The sequence below is a fragment of the Podarcis erhardii genome (genome assembly GCF_964252035.2).
Source record: "Podarcis erhardii genome assembly, chromosome: 8".
Classification (NCBI taxonomy): Eukaryota; Metazoa; Chordata; class Lepidosauria; order Squamata; family Lacertidae; genus Podarcis; species Podarcis erhardii.
This window is the reverse complement of record NC_138499.1, coordinates 68992048-69013093: the sequence shown is the minus strand read 5'-3', so window position 1 is coordinate 69013093 and position 21046 is coordinate 68992048. Positions and strand designations below refer to the sequence as shown.

At 44.9% G+C, this 21046-nt stretch overlaps 2 protein-coding genes across 5 annotated transcripts in view; one reads left to right on the top strand and one right to left on the bottom strand.

The window, feature by feature from the left end:
• Nucleotides 1–6690, bottom strand: part of PIGN (phosphatidylinositol glycan anchor biosynthesis class N) — a 336158-nt gene extending 329468 nt beyond the window's left edge. The window contains exon 1 of the mRNA XM_081872989.1: nt 6593–6690. Within this exon, the coding sequence (XP_081729115.1) occupies nt 6593–6675 (83 nt within the window). The 5' untranslated portion in view covers nt 6676–6690. The remainder of the gene's footprint in view (nt 1–6592) is intronic.
• Nucleotides 1–21046, top strand: part of PHLPP1 (PH domain and leucine rich repeat protein phosphatase 1) — a 164031-nt gene that overhangs the window by 28903 nt on the left and 114082 nt on the right. The window lies entirely within an intron of this gene.

The window sequence follows — 21046 nt, the reverse complement described above, 5'->3', positions numbered from 1 at the left end:
TACACTAGTCCTATGGGAACTGATTACTTTGGAGAGTATGGAAGACTTCATTGGATCACACAGTGTAATTATAACTGTATATATTATTGATTATTGACTAGAAGATATACGTGTGTTTTGTGTGTATATATAATCTTCCGTGCACATCAAGTGGTGAGCTGTTTGCTTCAACTGTAAGGCCAAACACTTGATACCGTGAATGAATTCTACAGGAAGGATATACAAGAAAAGGAAGCCTGTTAGTTGATTTTTAAAATCCTGATTCTATTCCTCTAGCCTAGATCCCAGTACAGTATGTCACCCAGAACTCAAGAACCCTCTGTTCCTTCTCATTTAAACTATGATTATGTTGTTTAAGATTTTTACAAGATGGCGGGTAGTTTTTCGTAATGACGTAAAACAGAATGGAGTGAGAGAAGGGTTTCAGTAGAGCGAAGTTGGACTGTAATGTTTTCATTTTATACACCTCAGTCCTTTTGTTCATTGTCAACACACCTGTGTTTTCAATGCATTTTGTAAGGAGGATTATGTGTACTTGTTCCCTTAAAAAAAAAATCAATTCTGTACCATGCGAAGTGAAATTATGAGTAACCAAAATTACATGTATTAAAACCACTTTGCATAATCCAGCTTCTAGTGATTGAGGATTTGAGCAGTGCTCTGGATTGCTCTCTCTCAACCTTGGGGATCTCGCTAAGCTCCCCTTTCGCTTCCAAGACTTCAACGGTTTGGAATGATATATACAGTGGTGCCCCGCAAGACGAATGCCTTGCAAGACGAAAAACTCGCTAGACGAAAGGGTTTTCCGTTTTTCGAGGTGCTTCGCAAGACGAATTTCCCTATGGGCTTGCTTCGCAAGACGAAAACGTCTTGCGGGTTTGCTTCCTTTTTTGTAAAACCGTTAATACCCGGGGAATCCGCGCTCCGCAAGACGAAAAAAACGCAAGACGAAGCAACTCGCGGAACGAATTAATTTCGTCTTGCGAGGCACCACTGTATGTTGGAAAGCTGTCTGGACCCTTTGTTAATAATTATTTTTTGTAACTTCTGCCTTGTTTTCAGTGGTATGTATATTATAGGCTTTGACATCTCAGTCAGCAGAGCATGAGACACTTAATCTCAGGGCTGTGGGTTCAAGCCTCAGATTGGGCAAAAGATCTGCATTGCAGGGGGTTAGACTATATGATTCTATAGCTTGTAATACAATTTTGAAATGATTTTGGGGTCTTTTTAGGGGCTACGATAAAATATTTAACTGCAACAAAAACCACCAGCAGAAAATTAACTGTGCTTGATTTCAAAATTTATTTCACTTACAGAGCCAGTAGCCGGATTTTGTCTTTTCCGTGATACAGTGGAACCTTGGTTCTCGAACGGCTTAGTTGAGGAACAAATCGGCTCCCAAACACCAAAAACCCAGAAGTGAGTGTTCTGGCTTTCGAACGTTTTTCGGAAGCTGAATGTCCGACGTGGCTTCCGCTTGACTGCAGGAAGCTCCTGCAGCCAATCGGAAGCCGCGCCTTGGTTTTCAAACAGTTTCAGGAGTCGGATGGATTTCTGGAACGCTTTAAGTTCAAGAACCAAGGTTCCACTGTAATTCTAAAAGCCTGTCCCTCTGTAATAATTGTGTGTTCACACTCTGGCATTGCATAAAAGTTCCTCTGGGTTTGCTGCTGTGAATTGTGCTTTGTTGTCCTTGTTTCTGCTGGGCTGCATTTCCAAGATTCATGGCATTATTTTTATTGCATTATGCTTTTATTTGATTTTTAGGGAATTTAAGGGAAGTTTTTAATGTTTGATGTTGTAGGGTGTTATAAATGTTGTGTTGGGAGTCGCTCAGAGTGGCTGGTGAAACCCAGCCAGATGGGAGGGGTATAAATATTATTACTATTGTTGTTGTTGTTGTTCTTATGAGTTCTGTAGGGGTTGTGTGAGATGTCTAATGAGGATAATGGATAATTTTTATTTTTATATGAAGTAGATGATAGAGGGATTAACTTCCTAAGAAACAGATGTTGAATTGACATTAGCATGAGCTGCCTCTTGTGTTCTGCACTGAACGCAAACCAGAGCTGGGAAGAGGAAGGGAAAGCAATATCTAGGGCTGTACCTCTCAGTATTTCACTTTCTAAGGAACACCCTGTGCCTGTTATCTGCCTTGCATGCAATCTCTGCCTAAAGCAACAGGCCACTTCTGACTCTTGAAAGTAAGAGAGGAAATAGGTGGGGTGTGTGGTTTCTCTGGGGACCTCCAGGAGGAAATGCGTTTAGATTCTGCTGGCGGCAACTCTTAATATGATGGACTAGTCATTTCTTTAACATTTGCAGATGCTGGGTAATAGTGGACTTACTGAAGCAGGGTAGGGGCGAACGCCACTGACCCATGCAGCCAGTCTTCTCCTTGTTATTGTGTGAATGCTCTCATGTAAAAGTGTCAAGAATGCAGACTCTTCTGCACCACTCTTGGGGTGTTTCATAGAATCAGAGTTGGAAGGGGGAACAGAAGAGTCACCTAGCCCAATGCCTGCTAGGCAGGAATCTTTTGGCCAACGCGGGACCCTGAGATAAACACTCTCACTCTCTACTGAATGAGCTAGAGCTTAACTTTCCATTACTTGATGAATTTGAGTTGAATATGTGGACTGACTACTGGGAAGCTAAAAGTCTTGGATCCCAAGTTAGTTATCCTGTTCCTTTCCCTCCCCACCTCCATAGCCTCTCCTTGAGAATAAAAGGACCTTCCTGAAGGGGGTCCTCCATGAAGAGTCAATAGTGTGATGCAGCAGCAAAAAAGGCTAATGCTATTCTAGGCTGCATCAAAAGAAATATAGATCCCCAATCAAGGGAAGCCATAGTATTAACTCTGTTTTGCCATGGTCAGAACAAAGCTGCATTACAGTGCCACAATTTAAGAAGGATATTGATAAGCTGGAACGTCTGCAGAGGGCAACCTTGAATGATTAGGGGTCTGGAAACAAAGCCTTATGAGGAATGTTTGAGGGAGTTTGGTATGTTTAGTCTGGATAAGAGTAGGCTGCCACACGGAAGCTGGAGCAAGCTTGTTTTCTCCTGCTCTGGAGGTTAGGACTCGAACCCATGGCTTCAAGTTACAAAGAAGGAGATTCCGGCTAAACATCAGGAAGAACTTTCTGATGGTAAGAGTGTTGGACTCTCCTTCCTTGGAGGTTTTTAAACAGAGGTTGGATAGCCACCTGTCATGCATGAACTAGTTGAGAATTCTGAATTTGCAGGGGTTGGACTAGATGACCCTTGGAACCCCTCCCAACTGTACAATTCTGTGATTCTGATTCTTTTTACATCAGACGACTATTGTTTGTTGTTGACTTGAGGGAGGTTTTTGCTCATTAAAACAAAGTTGCCATTTATTGGCCTGGAGTAGTTTTTTCTCTGTGCACTTAAGCAAGCGCAACGGCTTTTGGCTTCTTCTTTTTTAAAATCAAAAAACGAACAACCCACATCAACTGTATTTTTATAAAAAGCTAATTAGAGTCTTGCTTACAACTGTTTTGTGTGAAAGTGCAGTGTAATGTTTTATGTGGTTTAAGAACAGAGGCTGGTCAGCGAGATGTTTCCCTAAATGAAAGAATTTTTTTAAGAAGAGGAGAATTTTTTTAAGAGAGGCTGAGAAGGGTTTATTAATAAAAAGCCAAGGCTAACAATATCAGCTGTTTCAGAACTCACGAGGGGATTTAAGAAGGACCAGGGAGGAGGGGAAATGCAGATTCAAGGAGAGATTACAAATGTAATAAACCCTGTTGCCAGGCAGCCCAGGAAATTAGATCTGGCGTTCCTTGAAAACAAGGATAAATTGGGTGTTTGATTTTTTTTTTTGGAGTGGTGGAAAGAACACAGGAAGGCTGGCGTTGAATACTGCTTTAAAGCCCTCACTTCCTACTTCCTAGGAAAATTTGGTCGGGGCAGACTGGAGAATAACTCTCTAAGCATCTAGGAAACTTTCATAAATATTGTTTGTGGAAATGTCTGCGTCTAATGGTTCATGCTTTTAATTAATTTATTATTTTTTTAAAAAAAAATAGCATTGCAATCTTTTCCTGCCCTGTTTTCTTTTCTCCTCCCCCTGGATCCAGAAAGAGAGTATTCCTCTTCTCAAAGTGAGAGAAGAGAGGTGTGCAGCTGCCGTGAAGGCATACAAATTATGGGCTAGCTGAGAGTGCTGTAGAGAAGTGTCATATATTTGAATGCTTCTAATGTTTCACGTGATTTGTGGTAGAGCCACCGCTGGCGAACACGTTGCACTTGAGATATTTTCTGTGCCATAATTTGGGTTTAGCAGTTCCCCCGTAGCTCTCTATATTGCATTTTAATTAGACGTGTATATCATCATGAAGCTGCGTCAAAAATTAATGCATTTGGTCTCTTGTCCTAAGAGGGTCAGTTTCTATAATGAATGTGTGTATCTGTCTCTGTTTGCTTCCAGCACAACAACTAGGCAGTCACTTAAAGGGCACTTAGGATAAGACAGCTTCATACATCCCATCATACTGTGGGTTTATGTAGCTCAGTGTCATCTCAGCTGCCTCATGCCTCTAGCTGCCTCTTAAGAACCCAGGCGGCTTACATGAAAATAACAAATAAAACAATCCAAAATAAAACAAAACCAAGCTTCAATGATAGTATGTCAGATCCTTCTCTAAGTGACATTTTGCTTTCCCCAGTTGCCCAGAGAGATCTTCACATGGTTGCAATTGGACCTGTGCCGGTTGCAGAATGCGCCTGGCTAATTTCTAACATTGCTCCTCTGTGCCAGTAACTTGTGCTGGTGTGGTCGTCAGTTGTATCACGCATCCTCTTGAGTATGGGTAGGCAAACTAAGGGCCGGCGGCTGGATCCGGCCCAATTGCCTTCTAAATCCGGCCTGCGGACGGTCCAGGAACCAGCGTGTTTTTACATGAGTAGAATGTGTCCTTTTATTTAAAATGCACCTCTGGGTTACTTGTGGGGTATAGGAGTTCGTTTATTTTCCCTCCCCCAAATATAGTCTGGCCCCCCCACAAGGTCTGAGGGACAGTGGACCGGGTGAAAAAGTTTGCTGTCCCCTGCTCTTCAGCCTTGCCTTTCTTCAATTACACTGCAATGCCAGTGAGGGGAATCGGTCAGCGCCCCCCCCCCCAGGGTGTGTGTGTAGTGGAATAAGCTGCAGTGGGAAGCTGCAGGAGTGAGTGTTTTGCTCCTAAATAAAAGTATTTTTTTGGGTTTTTTTATATAATATTTATTAAGATTTTGGAAATTACAAAAAGAAAAAAAGAAAAGTTGAACATACAAAGACAGAAACAAAAACACTACATAAAACATTAAATTAACAAAACAAAACAAAAACAATTAAAAAACACTTCCAATATTTTCAATCTTAACTTTCATACACTTGTTTCATTGACTTCCTCAACGCCTCCCTTTTTGTATTCCACTTCAATTAAGTCCTTTCCATCTTCATCTATTTTCTATCTTAAATTTAATTTTAACATATTGTAACCTAGTTTTTTCCCTTTTAATGCATTAACAATCTATCTATACCTAGTTCCTTCTAACATTTCTGCCAAAGCCATATAGCTTCATTCCACCTTTTTTCTAACATTCATTAATTTTACAATATTTCCGTAAATAATCTTTAAACTTTTCCCAGTCTTCTTCCACCGACTCTTCTCCCTGGTCTTGGATTCTGCCAATCATTTCCGCCAGTTCCATATAGTCCATCTAAATAAAAGTTCTATGAGCACTAGGAAGTGAAGAACCATCATTCCCTCCATTGGTGTCCGATGACTCCTTATTTATAGCTGTTCTGGATTTTACAGAATACTTAACTCTGCTCATTATAGTGGGGATTATGCTCGATGTTGATGTCGTAATGTAGTGGCAGCATGCTGACTCAAATGAAGTTTCTTCCTAGCACCCTCTGATGTAGATAAGCAGGTTGGATTGCTTGGGTCCAAGCCAGCACACTGGTAAGATATTTCTTGTGTGTGTGTTTGGTTTTTTTAAAGTAGGATTAAACCTTGCTTTCTTGGCTTGCCCACTCCTCCTTGTGACAATAGAATAGGAGAGGTGTCTGTGCGTATTTGAACCTGCAAAACAAGTTCGTCTCCACCTCGGGGCCTGTGCCATGCACCCTGCAGGAGGAAAGTATGTAGCAGGGTAGAATCTCCAAACTAGGTTGCATGAAGCTTCATGGGTGTTCATGCCTGGACAAATAATAAGGCCTGTGGCCTTACGGAATGGATTTACGTTTGTGTGGCATAATGCTGGGGCATGAAGGGTGGGGGAGGCACAAGCAAAGCAGTACAGACAGAAACCGTGTGGGCAGCATTCCCTCTACGACAGTAACTCTCTCACCATTGAGTAGAAACTGGCCCCTATGTCTTATGGTCTTTGCATTGCAATCCATGTGCTTGATTGACAACATACAGTGGTGCCTCGCAAGACAAAATTAATTCGTTCCACGAGTCTCTTCGTCTTGCGGTTTTTTCGTCTTGCAAAGCACGGCCATTAGTGGATTAGCGCTATTAGCGGTTTAGCGGCTTAGAAAAAGGGGGGGAGGGAAAAAACTCGCTAGAACTCGCAAGACGTTTTCGTCTTGCGAAGCAAGCCCATAGGGAAATTCGTCTTGCGAAGCACCTCAAAAACGGAAAACTCTTTCATCTAGCGAGTTTTTCGTCTTGCGAGGCATTCGTCTTGCGGGGCACCACTGTACACAAGTTGTAAAACAGCACAGCACCTCGTGGACTCTGTGGATCAGAAGTGTTTTGCTTTTGATTTTAATTCAAATGTTGAGAATGAAATCAAAAGGAGGAGGGGGAATTTGATGCAGATAAGACAGCATTTACAAACAAGGGAGGAAGAACAAGGTGGGTTGTGGTGTTTTCCAGCACATGAACTGGGGGAAATAACATGTATACTTGGCTGATGACACTTGAGTGTGAGCCTTGAAAAAAGCTGTCCAAATTCCTTCCTATTTTTTCTTATGTTGGATGATGCACAGCTGACTCAAATAGGGACAACGAACGCTTAAAAAAAAAAAATCATTGTAACATGGAAGGTGCTGTATTTTCTTTCCAGTGCTGGAGGTTTAAATGCCAATAAATGTGTGTGTGTTCTGTAGTTCATGGCCTGGTAGGTTGTGCATGCTTGTTATATAGACAGTTTCCACTTAGAGTCATGCAGGAGGTTGTGTGTGTGTGTGTGTTTGTGTATAGCAGACACCCCCAACCTTCAGCCCTCCAGATGTTTTGGACTACAATTCCCATCATCCCTGACCACTGGTCCTGTTAGCTAGGGATCATGGGAGTTGTAGGCCAAAACATCTGGAGGGCCACAGGTTGGGGGTGCCCGGTGTGTAGCCTGAAATGGCAACGGCACCCCTGTAGTATGAAAAACCTATCTGAAAGCGAATGAATGAGACCAGCAGGCACAATTCCCCCCCCCCCCCGTCCCTTGTGCCAGCTGTTGCTGAGTGGACTGGCTGCTATAGCAATGGGTTTTCAAACCTTTAGAGGTCCCCAAACAGTTCTCAAATGCCTCAAAAGCTGAAGGTGTGCCATCTAAGGTAAATTAATTTTGGTCAAATTATAGAAGTAGGCTGAAAGCACCTTGTGATCTAGTTATTTCAGCTTTAAGTCTGTCTTCCTCCGTCCCTCTGTCCACTTCTGCCTTTTAGCTGGCTAAACCTTGGGATCTTCCCATATCACTTTTCAAGTGGTTTCCCATTAATTGACCAAGGGCTTTTATTGGCTCATGAAAAACCGCAACCAGCAGGGCAGGGAAGGGGGGGATTGTAGTTGGAGACTGAAACTGTGCTCCTCTGTGTTAACTTTGGAAGGTAGTGTCCAAACTTTTTTCAAAGAGGGCCAGATTTGATGAAGTGAAGGGCCGTTGAGCTTTTTTTTATGATTTTACCCCTAAGTTGAGCTTTTTTTTAGGATTGAAGTGGGCATGCAGATCGTTACACACATGTTCTTGCATGCAATCACACATCATGACTCGTGATATATTACCAGGTCAAAAATTACGAAACGGATATCACAATCTGGAGTTCAGGCCGGTTTTGGATGATGTATCCATATATTGTCAGCTCTAACGCATGCATGCACACAAATACACATTATCTGCCTTTGCTAGGAATGTAAATAAGGGTTGATTAAGTCACACCACCAATTCTGGATATTAGTGACTGTCGTAAGCATGTCAGATGCATGGACACTATGCACCTGTTTATGCTTTTTTTGGGGGGGGGGGACTTTTTGGGAAAGATCTCCCAGAGCATTTTCTCTAGTATATATAATAGCCTCCAGTGCCTCAATGTATTTTCCCATGTGCAAATATCTTTTTTTATATTCTCTCCTTCTGCACCTGGTGTGGCTTTCGAAGGAGAATGTCTCTAGGCAGGACTCTTGTTTCCTGTTTGGTTGTCTTCATCCCACCCCCTTCCCTGCTCTGGAAGGTGGATAATGCCAAAAGGTAACAGACCAATTTGTGTCTGGGCACAGTGCCATCCAACCACGTGGATGGATGCAGAATCAACCAAGGCAAAGAGAATCCCACTGCTGAAACAGTTGAGACGGCTGGGAAGGATATTTATGGCATGAAATTCTGACGGAGCTTATCGCTTTGCCGAGCGCTCATGTCTAAAGTTTAAAGACGTTTGTTGGGTTTGTTTCTCTGCACTGCCTGTACCTCCCTAGCTGGCTGGATGAAAGCTTTGCGAGCTGGTGGTCATAGCTGCTCTTCATTCGTTGAAGATGGAAGAGTGATTGGTGGCCAAAAGGGCGAGAATATATTGCTTCCCAATTCGTTTTTTAATTGCATTGCTGCATTTTTTGTCCTTCCAGTGAGCCCTGAGTGCTCACTGGAAGGACAGATCGTGAAGCTGAGGCTCCAATACTTTGGCCACCTCATGAGAAGAGAAGACTCCCTGGAAAACACCCTGATGTTGGGAAAGATGGAGGGCACAAGGAGAAGGGGACGACAGAGAACGAGAAGGTTGGACAGTGTTCTCGAAGCTACCAGCATAAGTTTGACCAAACTGCGGGAGGCAGTGGAAGACAGGAGTGCCTGGCGTGCTCTGGTCCATGGGGTCACGAAGAGTCGGACACGACTAAACGACTAAACAACAACAATTTTTTTATATATATACAATGGTGCCCCGCAAGACGAACGCCTCGCAAGACGAAAAACCCGCTAGACGAAAGGGTTTTCCGTTTTGGAGGCGCTTCGCAAAACGAATTTCCCTATGGGCTTCCTTCGCAAGACGAAAGCCCATAGGGAAATCTCCAGGAAAGCGGGGAAGCGCAGCGCGTCTTCCCCACTGTCCTCGGACCTCCTCCGAAGGCTGGCGGTGGGGCGGAGAGACCTTCTCCCCGCGCCAGCTTTGGGATGGCTGCTCCGAAGGCTGGCGGTGGGGCGGAGAGACCTCCTCCCGCCACCAGCCTTGGGAAGGCTGCTCCGAAGGCTGGTGGTGGGGCGGAGAGACCTCCTCCCGCCGCCAGCCTTGGGATGGCTGCTCCAAAGGCTGGCGGTGGGGCGGAGAGACCTCCACCCGCCGCCAGCCTTGGGATGGCTGCTCCAAAGGCTGGCGGTGGGGCGGAGAGACCTTCTCCCTGCGCCAGCCTTCGGATGGCTGTCCTGAAGACTTGCGGTGGGAGGAGGGTTTTCCTTCCCACCGCCAACTTTCAGAATGCTGTTCTGAATGTTGGCGGTGGGGAGGAAAAACCCTCCTCCCACCGCAAGCCCCGGGAACAGAGGAGAAGAGCTGCGCGCCTTCCCCTCTGTTCCCGTACCTGTCCTGAAGGCTTGCGGTGGGGAGAAAAGCCCTTCTCCGCACCGCCAGCCTGGCAAGCGGTCTCCATAGGAACGCATTAATTGATTTTCAATACATTCCTATGGGAAACCGTGCTTCGCAAGACGAAAAACTTGCTAGACGAAAAAACTCGCGGAACGAATTAATTTCGTCTTGCGAGGCACCACTGTACCAGAGACAAATGGCACACATTTCATTCATCTGGTGAGAACGAGCCATTATGTACAGAGGAAACTACTGAGTGATCATGGGTGTAGGGCAAGGATCATTCCCCCATGTATTAACGCTTGTGCCATGAGGGCAGGACATTGAAGAAGAAGTCCAGATCCCTGGCTCAGTGGAATAAGCAGAGTGGGCTCAAGTGCCGCAGGGCAGGTGTTTCACATTTAGAAGTGACTCTCAAGATATTGTCATCAATTTGGCACGAGGATTCCTGGGATAGGGTTGGGGGTATTTGTTGATGTTTGGATGCCAGGTCCCCCTTTGAATCAGGACGGCAGACCGAAAACACACTTCACCCGATTATTATTTTTTTGTGTGCGTTGGGTTATGAACCTCAATATTTTTCAGGTGTCTAACAAATCCCAGACAGCACCAGGCACCCCGCTAATACCAAGTTTTCTGTGAAATCCACAGTTCCTTTTCTAATCCCTGCTGTTTCTTCCCCAAGGAAAAGGAACAGTTCTGTACAATTTCTGAATGATACAGCCTGTGAACAGTTCAGTGGTAGCTAAGCCTGCATATTATGTAAATATAGTTTTTCAATATGTATTGAAAATACACAGATATAAACACATTACACACGCACACACACTCAATTTGTATATATGCAGTGTATGCAATTGCTACAATTAGGTGAAATTCAGTGTTTCTTTTCACAGACTTCTCAACCACACAGAAGTTATTTTGCATTTAGTTTCAGGTTTATATTTTAAAGTGAATTGGAAGTAAGGGTGGTAGTAGGGTTTTAGAGTCTTTCTCAATATGACTGTTAATTATTGCTCTGGGACTCTTGCACATGCACTCTTAAATTTAGCATGTGTGAATTCCTCAGCCTATTTTGAGCTGTGTAGGGCAAAAGACTTGAATTTGAGATGCTATCTGTTTAGTGATGTGTACCAGCAAAGGATTGCTTAATTTTTTAAAACATTGACTATGCTTATGAAAATCTTTTTGCTTTTTCCTCTAGCCACACTGGGTGTTTTTTTTTTAAGGTTTCCCTTCTGCTGAGTAAGTGCATGATGTAATCGGGGATAATGTTATCCCTGGGTTCCATGTTGTGGTACAGTATTTGGCTTCTGTGTAGCCTTTTCTCTTTAAGTAGGCTGAAGAGGCTGTTAGTATTAAATAGACTTGGGTAGTAACGAGGCAGCTTTCGAGAGAGTGAGGAAACCAAGTTTGGCTCAGTGTGCATGGAAATGTAGCTTTCTGACCTGATTTCCACAACTTTTCAGACCCATTTCCAAGTAATGTGGGTTAAGAGATGGGAAAGTTGGAGGCAGCGAAGAGCTATGGATTGCTCAACGTCTGCTGGCTACGCCACCATTTTGAAATAAATAACATAAAGCATTTGCAATAAAAAAATGAAGTAGACTTGTTCTCTGTTGCTCTTGAAAGGGCTGGAACCAGGCCTAGAAGGTAGAATTTCTGGTACTGAGCAGAGGTTGACTTAGAAGACATCCAAGGTTCTTGCATAATGCTGGAATCTGTGTCTCCTCTGTTAACCTCCTTAATTAACCATGTTTTATTCCAGAGGCATGTGTATGTGGAGCCTTTGACTATAAGCATACCATGTGGCATTGGGTGACTGTGGCAGTGGAGTTGGATTTGGTCTTATTAAACCACTTAGTTTTGCAAACATTGGCTCTTCTTATATTCCCATTGGTTAACTCTATGGTAAAACTCTATGATAAAATGACGTGGGTGGCACTATGGTCTAAACCACTGAGCCACTTGGGTTTGCCAATCGCGTTTGGGTTTGCCGGTCTGCGTTTTGAATCCCTGTGATGGGGTGAGCTCCTGTTTCTCAGTCCTAGCTCCTGCCAACAGAGCAGTTTGAAAGCATACCAGTGCAAGGAGATAAATAGGTACCGCTGCGGCGGGAAGGTAAACAGTGTTTCTGTGTGCTCTGATTTCTGTCACGCTGCCCCATTGCACCAGAAGCGGTTTATTCATGCTGGCCACCTGACCCGGAAAGCTGTCTGTGGACAAATGCCAGCTCCCTCAGCCTGAAGCACCGCAACCCCATAGTCGCCTTTGACTGGACTTAGCCGTCCAGGGGTCCTTTACCTTTTTACCTTTACTTAACTCTGTGAAGCAACCTTATGCCGAATCAGACCCCTGGTCTATCTAGCAGCCATACAGCAGCTCTTATACGCCTTTCGGTGATTGAATTTTTTAAACTGGATATTCCTGTTTGTCATTTGATAACAAGAGGCCCATATTGAAATAACTGTAGTTGTTGGGATATCTGCAGTAGTAACATGGTCATAAGAATCGTTATGGTTTTGACCTTTAAAGCCCTTTGTGGGTTAGGGCCCTCATATTTACGGGACCACCTCTCCTGGTATGCCTCGCAGAGGACTTTAAGGTCCACGAATAATCATAGTTTAGAGGTCCCGGGCCCTAAGGAAGTCAGACTATCCTCCACCAGGGCCAGCACTTTTTCAGTGATGGCTCCGCCCTGGTGGAATGCTCTATCCCATGGGACTAGGGCCCTACAGGATTAATCCTCCTTTTGCCGGGCCTGTAAGACAGAGCTATTCCGCCTGGCCTTTAATTTGAATTTTATTTCCCTTTTCTTCCCCCCCTCCCCCTTTTATGAAGATTACCCGCTCTGGGACCCCACAGCTAATTCTCCCCTGGCCTCCTCGCTGGCCCAAGTAGGACTAATTCAGCCAGCTAGCCCTGGTGACTAATGTTTATTGGATGGATTTCCCCCAAATTGATTTTTGAACTTTGAATTTTATTGTTATTCATGCTTTTATACTGAATTTTATGCTGCCTCTATGTAGTTAAGTGTTTTAAATTTGTTGTTAGCCGCTCTGAGCCTGGTTTTCTGAACCGGGAAGGGCGGGGTATAAATAAAAAATTATTTATATGGATGTGTTATATATTTGTTTAAATCCTGCCATTCCCCCAAGGAGCTCAGGGTAGCATACAGCAGGGATAGGGGTCTTGTGGTCTTCCAAACGTTGAATTAAAATTCCCATTGTCCCTGACTGTTGCCTATGGTGGCTGGGGCTGAAAGGAGTCTGCCAGCATCTAAGGTGTGATCAGGTTGAAGAAGTGTCGTGCTTAAAGCCTGCTCTAAAGGTGAAGGTAAAGGGACCCCTGACCATTAGGTCCAGTCGTGACCGACTCTGGGGTTGTGGCACTCATCTTCCTTTATTGGCCGAGGGAGCCAGCGTACAGCTTCCGGGTCATGAGGTCAGCATGACTAAGCCGCTTCTGGCGAACCAGAGCAGCACACGGAAACGCCGTTTACCTTCCTGCCGGAGCGGTACCTATTTATCTACTTGCACTTTTTGGCGTGCTTTCGAACTGCTAGGTTGGCAGGAGCAGGGACCGAGCAACGGGAGCTCACGCCGTCGCAGGGATTCGAACCGCCAGCCCTCTGATTGGCAAGTCCTAGGCTCTGTGGTTTAGCCCATAGCGCCACCCGCGTCCCTGCCCTACCCTGGCTCTTTTATGCATACTCATTGAATGGTTAGGGATAGACCTAGTTTGCTACACTTCTCCATGTGTCATTTTGGTGATAAAGAAATGGGTGACTCCTGGCTGAATTTGGGTGGTGGGCAGAGGACGTAACAAAACTTGTTGACTCTAACCAATGGAAGTAGGCCATGGCCCAGTGTATTTCTAGTATCTCCTTGAATGGGTTTCATCCCACCACCCCTCTCCCAGCTCTCTCTGCCCCTCCTTTTGTGGGCTGTGTTTTTCCAGCCCTCATCTCATGGCATCCCAATTTTTGTCAGCATTGCTTGCTGTGCTTTTAGATAAATGCTTCATTGTAAAACAGATCACAACAAACAGCTATTGTGCTGCTCTCTCTTTTAGAATGAATGTCTCCTGTGTTCTCTCCTGCTAGTAGGGGTAAAAGGGGGACGCTTCAGTCCTTAAGAGCAGGCCATTCTCTGCTTCTCCAAGTCTCTGCCTTTCTTCCCCTTTGCTGCTTTCATCTTCATTTCCACCCTACCCACCCCCTCTCATGGCTAGCTGCAAGACTTCCAATAATAACTTGTGTGTCTAGTGCATTGCATTTCACCCCTTTTTTTTACAGTGTGAAATGTGTGGCAACTGGAAAGAGAAATCTTTTAGCAAATAAGCCTGAGGTCCTGGTGGAGTGTCAGACAGGGCTGTCTGCTCTGTTGCAGGGTTTCTTTGCAGGGTCCTACGTCACTGAGAACCTCACTCTGATGTATTTTATACCTGGGCACCCCCACCTAAATATTATATCACAGGTGGGCTGCATGCAACCCCATTTTATGTGGCCCTGGCCTCTCTGGAAGCTGCCCTCTCCTATCAATTCCAAGCTCTTTCCTTTCTGGTTTCACTTATTTCTGTGTAGTTTGAGAACAACTCGGGTGGGCACTTATAAATTTGGTATAGAAAAAACCAGCAACAAAACTTTTCCGCTCCTGGTAGGGAAACCAGGAAAAGCTGGGAACAAATTGGTAGGCATAGCACACTAAAGTCAGAAAAGAACTACTTTCACTTGCTTTCCTTAACAGGGACTGTGTTGGTCTCTTGTACTTTATTTACAAAAAACACCACTGAGGTATTGAATTCCGCCCCCTGCAAAATCCACATAATTTATAGCTCTTGTGATATATACCTAAATTCTCTCTCTCTCTCTCTCTGGGCCTGTCACAGCTGAAGTTGCAACTGCTCCCAGTTCATATGTGTAAAACCCTATATAACCTCATTAATATGGTCCTTTTCTTCCTTTCATGGTCTCCATCTGTGTGTATGCAGATCTGTAACCTTCTAGTCCAGCTGTATCATTTGACATGAGCGTAGCTTTTGGTTGCAGTTGATTGCAGATTCATGCCACAGTGTATAGAACTAGGTGGCCACAGGTTCTCTGCTCAGGCACTGTATAACTTAACCTTATTGTACACATACAGTGGTACTTTGGTTCTCAAATGCCTTGGTACTCAAACAACTTGGAACCCAAACACTGCAAACCTGAAAGTAAGTGTTCTGGTTTGCAAAGTTTTTTTCAGAAGTCAAATGTGTTCCGTTTTGAGTGCCACACTTCTGTTTTGAGCGTTATGCTGAGGTCTGTCTGTTTTTGCTATTTATTTGGCATTTTTGTTTAGTTTTTGTGACTGTGTGGAACCCAGTTCAGCTACTGATTGATTGATTGTGTGACTGCAGTGCATTGTTTATTGCTTTCATTTTATGGATCCTTGGTCTCGTTAGATAGTAAAACTCATGTTAAATTGCTGTTTTAGGGGTTGTTTTGTCTGGAACGGATTAATCCATTTTTCATTACTTTCTATGGGAAAGCATGCCTTGGTTTTGGAATGCTTTGGTTTTGCAACGGACTTCTGGAATGGATTAAGTTTGAGAATCAAGGTTCCTCCGTACTTCCTTAGGAGTTGTGAGCCTCTGGTAGCAAGTGTTCTAATCCCATTTCTCCCGGTCATTCCCTTCCTGCTTGAAATTCTTCCTTCGCCAAGTGTCTAGTGTATTTATGGACCAGATGCTGATGCTCCCATAATCCAGCTTCACTCTCAGCCTTATCCTATTGCTGCATGACAGATGCTTGAGTAAAATGGATGCCATCCTCCTTTTTCTGTGGCGGACCCTGCTCGCCTCCTAAAGTTTTGCTCCTGTTTCCCACAATCCTCTTCTGTCAACCTGTGCATTAATTGACAGGAATGCAGTACTGTGCTGTCGCTGCAGCTTGCATGTCTGACAAAACCCCATTTCCTCATTAATGATCATGTGCAGTCGCTTTGTAATCTGTGGCATATGGTGACTCCCCCATGGTTTTTCCTCAACCAATTTTTTCTGCTGTTTCTAATCCTTCCATCTCTCTTTCCAGTTCCTGCTCTGTTCCTTTGGGGTCCAGAATCCTTAGCTAAGGAAATACGTAAGCAACTGTATTTCTAGAACGGCACAGATGTGAATGCTGGGAGCTGTGGTTCTCATTACCAGTTGCCATACAATAAGGGTTGTAGTTAACTAAACCCTGCTTGGCCCTGTATACCTGAAGGAGCATCTCTACCCGCATCGTTTAGCTCAGACACTGAGATCTGGCTCTGTGGGCCTTCTGGTGGTTCTGCGAGAAGTAAAGTTACAGGGAACCAGATGGAGGGCCTTCTTGGTAGTGGTGTCTGCCCTGTGGAATGCTCTCTCATCAGATTTCAAGGAAATAAATAACTATACAACTTTTAGGAGACATCTGAAGACAGCCCTGTATAGGGAAGTTTTCACTGATGCTTTGTTATGCATTTATAATTATTGGAAGCCGCCCAGAGTGGCTAGGCAACCCAGTCAGACAGGCAGGGTACAATTATTATTAGTGTTGTTGTTGTTGTTGTTGTTGTTACTCCTACTCAGAATAAACACATTCAAATTAACAGAACTGTGTCAGTTATATATCTTAATTTCAGTGGGTCTACTCTGAGTAGGACATGTATTGGCTACAATAATAAATTCTTGAGACACTTATTGAGATAGCTGGGAGTAGCCTTTTTCAATGCTGCAGTCACAATTTAGGCATGTGCATGTATTCTCCCCCTGCCCACTGCCCCCGGCTGTATATTAACTCAGAATGCTGGGGGGGGGGTGTACTTTCTCCATGCGACTGAAGCACTGCCTTGCAGGGGTCAGAAATCTGTCCTTCCAACAAAATGAGTTATATTGGTATTCACCATGCCGCAAAACAAACCCGTCATCTGGCGATATTCTGAGGAGTGAAACAGGTCACACTTGGGTCTTGTGAAAGACAGTTGCGTACAATGGCACAATATTTTGCCGAGACAGCCCTGCTGAGGCTACATCTAACTGCCCCCTGGCTTTAAAAGGAGGGCAAGGCTTCCCTGCTGTGAAGTTGGCCCATGGTCACTGCTCCGTACAAAATGTATGACGGTTTGTTTCAACATTCTGTCGCCGAAACCACGTGGCAATTACTCTTCCTGTTCGTGAATGACAGAAGTTCGAACCAGATGCTACCTTCTGAATTGTTAATTTTGCTTTCTGCTTTTTCCCTTTTCTGCTTCGTTCTATCCCACCACCCAAAGGAAGGTGGACAAGATTAGGGCTGGGAGATATCTGGTATCCAACTTCATAAAACATCATCAGCTAAACATTGTGATATGATGATATATCAATGTCTGAAATAAGGATGGAGCTCGGTAGAGGCAGTTTCCCCCACATTGTGATTTTTGCAACACAAACACACACACACACACACACACACACACACACACACACACACAAACTTGCATCATGATTTGCAGTATATTGCCAGGTCAAAAATTATGAAAACAGTATCATGTGGTTTTGGACAATATATCGTCCAGCCCTAACACGCATAATGATTCACGATATATCGCCAGTTCAGAAACTTTGAAACTGATAGCGTGGATGCTCGGAGGCACGTTCGCAACCCGCAGCGCCGCGTCTGCGCATGCGTGGGTTGCGATTTAGTGCTTCTGCACATGCATGAGCGCCAAGACCCAGAAGTAACCTGTTCTGGTACTTCTGGGTTCGGCGCCATGCGCAACCCAAAAACGCGCAAACTGAAGTGTCTGTAATCTGAGCTATGACTGTATCACGATAGAGGCTTCCGACCCGTATATTGCCCAGCCTTGGCAAAATATCTCTGACCAGGATCATGAGACTTCTATTATTTATGCTTCACTTGACAGGTGTTTTTTCTTTTTTCTTTTTTTTTAGCAGCTTTAACTTCCATAGTGTGTAGAACAAACTATCTCTTTTACCCCTCTTTCTGTTCCGTTCCTCCATTTCTACTGCTTCCTACAAGGATTATTGGAGCAAATGTTGATGAATTTAAGAACTTGGTTGGAATTGACTGGAACAATGTGGCTGCCGCAGTACGTCTTTTGCATAGCCAGGCTGTTGTGGGGGTAGGAAACATGGGGTAACTGCGCCCCTATAAGTGAGGTTTAAAGTAGCACTAAGCAGTAGCTTAAGGGGACACGGGTGGTGCTGTGGGTTAAACCACAGAGCCTAGCACTTGCCGATCAGAAGGTTGGCGGTTCGAATCCCCGTGACAGGGTTAGCTCCCGTTGCTCGGTCCCTGCTCCTGCCAACCTAGCAGAAAGCACGTCAAAGTGCAAGTAGATAAATAGGTACCACTCCGGTGGGAAGGTAAACGGTGTTTCCGTGCGCTGCTCTGGTTCGCCAGAAGCTGCTTAGTCATGCTGGCCACATGACCCGGAAGCTGTATGCCGGCTCCCTCGGCCAATAAAGCGAGATGAGCACCGCAACCCCAGAGTCTGCCACGACTGGATCTAATGGTCAGGGGTCCCTTTACCTTTAAACAGTAGCTTACCAAGAAGGTGTGCATCTTGCAAACTTCTGAGTCAGCCATCTCGCTTCCTGTCAGGTGTTTTCTTCCTGCTTCTCGACCAGGTGTGGAAATGTAAACTGCAGGCAAGTGGCTCATGTAGTGATGTACAATATTTACATGCTTACGGCACTGTTGTAAGTTACCAGTTGGTCAATGGGCGTCTACGTTGAGTCGGAATAACTGTTCCTCATTATGAAAGGCAGAGTCAGGTCAGGTAATATCAGCATGAGCGTCTAATTGCTGCCTGCCTGAAGGACAATTGCAGCAGGGACTAGGAAAAGAGAACAATTTAACCCCAAGCTATTTTTTAAAAAATAAAAAAAGATTTATATATCAAACTTGCTGAAATCTCAGCCTGCGACTTCTCAAAACAAATCCATTTCCCTTTGCGTTCCTGCTGTGGTCCCCCCCCCCCCCGGATGAAAACAGAAGCCAGCGAGTAAAACTGAGATGCGAGCTGCATCTCCGATTCGAATCTTTGCTGCACAAAGCAGCCAATGAGCAAGACTGTGAAGAGCCATCGTGAGCCTTGGAGGCATTGACCTGACTATCTACTGAGCCATAAAATAGACAAGGGATGGCATAGGTCATCAACTTTGCAGAAAGCAAATGTGAAAATAATTCTGAGTTGACCTCAAAGGCTGTTCTTGCATCGATGTGTATTAAGCTGTGGTGCCGTCTCTCCCGCTGTGTGTGTTTGTGTGTGTGTGTGTGTGTGCGTGCATGCAAGCAAACGTCATTCATCAGGGTAGAATCTGAGGCAGGATAAAATGGATTTGCTGGTGTGTTCCTCTCCCCCCCATCCCCACCCCTTCTTCGGATAGCAAAACATGCCAGACGGCATTTTAACACTTGTCAAGAAAACAAGGAGCAGTGAATTAATCGGCTGGGAAAGAAAATAAGACAGTCGCCATACATTTATAATGCTTCTTGCTCGTGGTCGCTAGTTTAGAAACTGGCTGTGGAATGAAAGGAAACAAGGGAGGCAGCAAAGGGGGCATTCCTCCAACCCAGAGCCCAGAATTTTAGTCTCTTTTGGCAGCTGCGGTTGAAAGGATTTCTGGCAGGAGAAACGGACAAGACCTTTGTGGCACAGACCTGGAGAGCAACGGCCAATTTGGAGGTAGACAGTGCAGGACTGGATTGGTCTGTCTTCAAATCTGCCTCCCCAGTCATTGGATTAATCATCTGAGATGGGTGTGAGGTGATGACTTCTAGGCTGATCTGCAAGAATCAGCTGAGAAGTGGGAGTTGCTGTGGGTTCCTGGGGGGGGGGGGTTTGGCCACACCAACCTCTGACCTGTGGCCCCCAGAAGGCTAGTCAAGGTTGAATTTGGCCATCTGACCAGACTAGTGATACAAGAGCCCTTAGAGCAGCGGTTCTCAACCTGTGGGTCCCCAGATGTTGCTGAACTACAACTCCCATCATCCCTGAGCTCTGGCCTTTCTAGCTAGGGGTGATGGGAGTTGTAGTTCAACAACATCTGGGGACCCACAGGTTGAGAAAGGCTGCCTAGTAGAGGAGCATCAGCTGAGGAGGAGGAGAGATTATTGCCCTTTGCCCTGATCTTCAAATCATTCCATCTGAAAGTGGGAAAGGGGAGATCTGGCAGACTTACGTCAAGACAGGACCCTGATACAGTCAGAAATGCATTGTCTATTGAATTGCGGTCTATTGTCAATGTTCTAAGCATTTTCACCAATTCTGGGGCAGATAAAAAATATGAACGGTTTGCAGAATTCGGCTTATCCTGGCTTGGCTTTGCGACACGTGTGAAATACACACAAGTCTGAACGCAGCTACGCCTAGATTACACAACTGAAAGTGTTGCACAAGCGTAACAGAGCGTTACTGCTTCTGAGAGACCAAAACAGTGTTAGAGGGTTGAATCTGCATGGAACCCCAAGTTTGGAAGCCCTGTTTTAAGTAGCAAAAAGTCCATGGGATTTGAGGGAGCAGTTGAAAGTAGCAGCCTCTGATTAGCGTGGTTTGAAGCTGTGCTTCGTTTTAAGAAGTGCTGGTGGAAGTTCATGGGAAATGTTTTTGCCGAAGATACTCCAGTCAGGAATTCGTTGTGATGAAGCAACAAACATGTTAATTATATAATTCCACCCCAGCAGAGCTGGGAACAACCAGACTTACTCATGACTCCAGGCATTTGAATGGCCCATTGCGGTGCAGGCCATACATCTTTCTCCTTGAACCGAATCTGATTCAAAAGAGGCTTAAAAGGGAATTTTCCTTTCAGCTTGTGTCCAAAGGTAGCATTTCGTTCGCCTTTCAGAGTGAAACGACTTTTTGCAACAAGGACGGCCACTTGAGTCATTTTTGTACTTGGAAGACTGGTCCAGCATGCCAAATAGATAAACCCCCAGTATATCTTACGGGTCAAAGCAGTAGTTTACAGTGGTGCCTCGCAAGACGAAACTAATTCGTTCCGCAAGTTTTTTCTTCTTGCGAGTTTTTTGTCTTGCGAAGCACGGTTTCCCATAGGAATGCATTGAAAATCAATTAATGTGTTCCTATGGAGACCACTTGCCAGGCTGGCGGTGCGGAGAAGGGCTTTTCTCCCCACCGCAAGCCTTCAGGACAGGTACGGGAACAGAGGGGAAGGCGCGCAGCGCTTCTCCTCTGTTCCCGGGGCTTGCGGTGGGAGGAGGGTTTT